The following is a 3,859-nucleotide window of genomic DNA, read 5'->3' as shown; positions in this document are numbered from 1 at the left end:
TATTAAACAAAAGCCTTGGCACTTAAAATTATCCTTGAATAAAATCTGATTAGCTTTTTTCAAGTTCTGCAAGAGCCATGCAATAGGAGCAGAGGTACGAATTTAGAAGCCATGGTCGTGGGTGAGTGTCAGCAGAAACAGGGAGCAAATCCACAGAGGCAGTTCCTCCACAGGGTCTGCAGGAACGCTGAATCACTCCTCCAAATGAGGACCGTGTGAGCTCGGGGGCGAGCTTTGCCATCTCCAACTATGTGAGCGATGGCACGCAGCCAGGGGCTCCCACTGTGCTGATGTATTCTAACAGGCAGTGCAGGGAAGAAAGAAAGGGGTAAGGTCTGTGATGTCGGATCATCTGTTGTGCAAATGAGCACGAAATCATAAATATAATTGTTTCTTTTTTCAGAAAAACAGCTACTTAGAGTAGATGCTGAGTACAGTGTTGGATTTTTTTTTTTAAAAGCATCTCATCCTGAAGCTAATGCCTAGAGAACTATGAATTTAATAACAGAAGGCTGGTGCCAAACGCAAAATCACATCACAACACTTGGCGACTGGCCAGGAAGTAGTGACTGCAGTGTGATCGTGTCTTTCAGAAGGACATTCTACTAAAGGAAACATGGCAGGCCTCTTTTGATGAGACCAAAGGTGGCATTTCTTTCCTTACTTACAGAACAGAAAAGGAAGCCTGTTTTGTTTCTTAATGAGGCTACGCTGGTGAATCTTCCTTCACCAAAGGGAAGCAATTTAGTGGAATGGTTTACCTGGTAAACCATGCACCAGTTTCATTGTGTGGCTATATAAAGCATAAAAGTTAATAGCATGGTGGGAAATATCATTAATGCAATTTTATGATTGTACATAATTTTCTAAATGAAGCTCCAATTACTTGGTAGTTTAGAGAAAACACTGAATATACAGCAATATACAACTTAAGCTAGACAAACTACCTAGAGGTTAGAATCAAAGTAAAGCAGACATGATCAGCTATCTAGAGAATAATCAACTAATGATAAAATAAACCTAGACTTTAATCCTACTTCCAAAACCAACTCAATGTCTTATCTCACGCAAACCCATAAGTTTGGTTTTCTATAATATTAAATAGAAAAATACTCCTTTGAGGGGAAGTAGAGTTTACATACTTCTTAGATATTGCTAATTATTTTTCTCATAGTTAGTTCTTCACAGGAAAAAAAGGTACACAGAAGAGAGCCCCATGTGGAACTGTAATCCAATTTGTAAATGATGGATATTAATTTTTCCCCTATCTCCTTTAAGGCTTGGTTCACAAAATGTCCATCTCAAGTAAACCTCTTCATGAGGATTTACCTGGTAACCCCAGCTGAACGCTCCATTTTTACATTGAGTGTGGAGGGTGTTTGGCTTCAGCATCTCCCTGGCAGTCTGCATTACATCGTCTCCTATTATCGCCATTGATTTAATATTTTCCCTCCCTTGCAAGAACATCAGCGTAAATTATGCCTGCTTCATCACTCACGTGGTGATGGACACACAGACCATCAGTACTGAATGAGAGGGAACGCCATTCTTCCTTGCATCTCACCTTTGCACGGATTACGTAAGAGGCTCGAGCTGGCTTTGGTCTCCTTACGGAATTATACACTAGTGCTCATTGAGATCATGCTTGTAAATGTCTAGAATGTGCGATTCTCATAGATATTATGTCATGTCATTTCCCTGCTTAAAACTTTCCAATGGGCTGGGCGTGGTGGCTCACACCTGTAATCCTAGCACTCTGGGAGGCCGAGGTGGGTGGATCCCTCAAGGTCAGGAGTTCAAGACCAGCCTGAGCAAGAGCAAGACCCCATCTCTACTAAAAAATAGAAAGAAATGATCTGGACAACTAAAAAAAAAAAAATATATAAATATATATATAAAAATAGCCGGGCATGGTGGTGCATGCCTGTAGTCCCAGCTACTTGGGAGGCTGAGGCAGAAGGATCGCTTGAGCCCAGCAGTCTGAGCTTGCTGTGAGCTAGGATGACGCCATAGCACTCTAGCCTGGGCAACAGAGCAAGACTCTGTCTCAAAATAAATAAATAAATAAATAAAATTTCCAATGGCCTCTCATTATGCTAAAAACACAGTGCAAATCCCTTTACCTTTCCTTCATAATCTATTTTGCATGCTTAGTCTCCTGTGTTCCTTTTCACACGACCCCTATCACTTCATCATCCCTTGCTGTGTTCCATCCATATCAGCTGATTTTTGCTCCTCTAAATGGTTAGGTTTGTCCCTGTCTTGGGATCATTTGCTGTTTCTCTGCCTGCAACATTCTTTCCCAGATGTTCACATGCTGCTGCTGGTTTCTCCTTGTCCTTGTTGGTCCCTAACCAAATGTCACTTCTAGGAGAGGCCTTCTCTTGACACTCTATTAAATCCCTGCATATTCGACTTCTATCTCTTCACCAACTTTATTTTCTTACTGGCACATTTATTATCATATGATTATGCTATTTATTTATTTGATTATTTTATTGCTCCCCCTTCCATTAGAATGTAGGTAACAAAAGAGTAGAAAATTTTTCATATTCACCTCTTTATTCCAGTGCCTGGAATGGTACCTGAGAAATTTCTCAGTCATTATTTCTTGAATAAATGAATGAATGAACATCAGACTGTTTAAAGCATCAAGCTTCATTAACTTATTGAAACAACAAAACCTATGTGAATTAGCAACCCAACAATTATGTGTTCCAAGTCACTTCCCATGACAATTCTTGACATGTTGATGATTTTTGCTAAACAGCTTGCTAAACTCTTAAAGTATTACCCATTTTATTTGATGACCAAAATCACAATGATGATGTTAAAGGAGAAATTGTGCTATATGCCAAGGAATTTAATATTGAAGTTTGGGAACCAAGTATCTCAGATTATAGATAAATAGTCTTTTCTTGAGAGATACTTAAAAAAAAATCTGTAACAGAATTATTTCATGATTGATTCAAGATTACAATATTGTTTTCAGTTCTACAGACAGGTAGGCTCCTGGGAGTCTCTAAGTTTAGAATCCCAGGAAGGAAAATTGAGATTGTAAATGATCAGGTCATAAATGTTCCAGATTCCCTAGTCATTCTTCAGGTATTTCTCATACCATAAAATAGGACAGGCATTAACCTCATTTAAAGGTGGTTGTTCAATTATGTATATGTTCAACTTTATTACTTTGAATTTCAAGATCCTTAATTTTCTTATTTGCACTTCCTGATTTTTATTATATCTGGAAGTACCACATAGACTAATATAAGTATGTCATTCTTCCAGGAGATAATGCCCTGACGCTGACTTCTGACAGCTTATGCTTGTGCTTGAGCCTTAGGGCAATGTGTCACAGACAATTTAAGGTGAGATAGAGAAACTTTGAGGGAAGTAAAGGAAGGCAGTCTTGGCCACCCATCTTACAAAGCAAAATATGAGTAATTTATCCAAAGTAGATTATGCTCAATCTCACATAAACATGGTGATTCCAGCTGGTACCCACCTCGTTCATTCATATTTAGATCATCACGTCTGTAGACATAGAAAATAAAATTGTATACCTAAGCTGGGATGGCTTCCTGGTCATCGCATAAGGAAATAAGATTTGATCTCTCTGAACAATTGAACACACTTGAGAAGTGCCCCCACCTGTTGTTAAATAGTGCATCATCGATCCCTTTCCTACGAAGCAGATCTTGTGGCCCATAAGGTGTGTCTTTGCATTTAGAGTCTGTGTCACAGAGTAAGGTTTGCAGGAACGGGAAGAATCCAGTGCTAGGAAGGTTTCGAGGTGCGAGGTAACCTGAAATCAAAAAACAATAATTACTATTACTATGTGTCACTATGACACATTTGC

The 3,859-nt window shown here is 39.1% G+C and overlaps 1 protein-coding gene across 1 annotated transcript in view; it reads right to left on the bottom strand.

Annotated features, from left to right (window-relative positions):
• ABCA12 (ATP-binding cassette, sub-family A (ABC1), member 12) overlaps positions 1–3,859 on the bottom strand; it is a 203,578-nt gene that overhangs the window by 149,942 nt on the left and 49,777 nt on the right. The window contains 1 exon segment of the mRNA XM_012651460.1: positions 3,652–3,805. Coding sequence (XP_012506914.1) covers positions 3,652–3,805 — 154 coding nt within the window.

The sequence above is a fragment of the Propithecus coquereli genome, unplaced genomic scaffold, assembly GCF_000956105.1.
Source record: "Propithecus coquereli isolate 6110/MARCELLA unplaced genomic scaffold, Pcoq_1.0 Scaffold357, whole genome shotgun sequence".
Lineage (NCBI taxonomy): Eukaryota > Metazoa > Chordata > Mammalia > Primates > Indriidae > Propithecus > Propithecus coquereli.
This window is presented reverse-complemented; position numbering and strand designations above follow the sequence as displayed.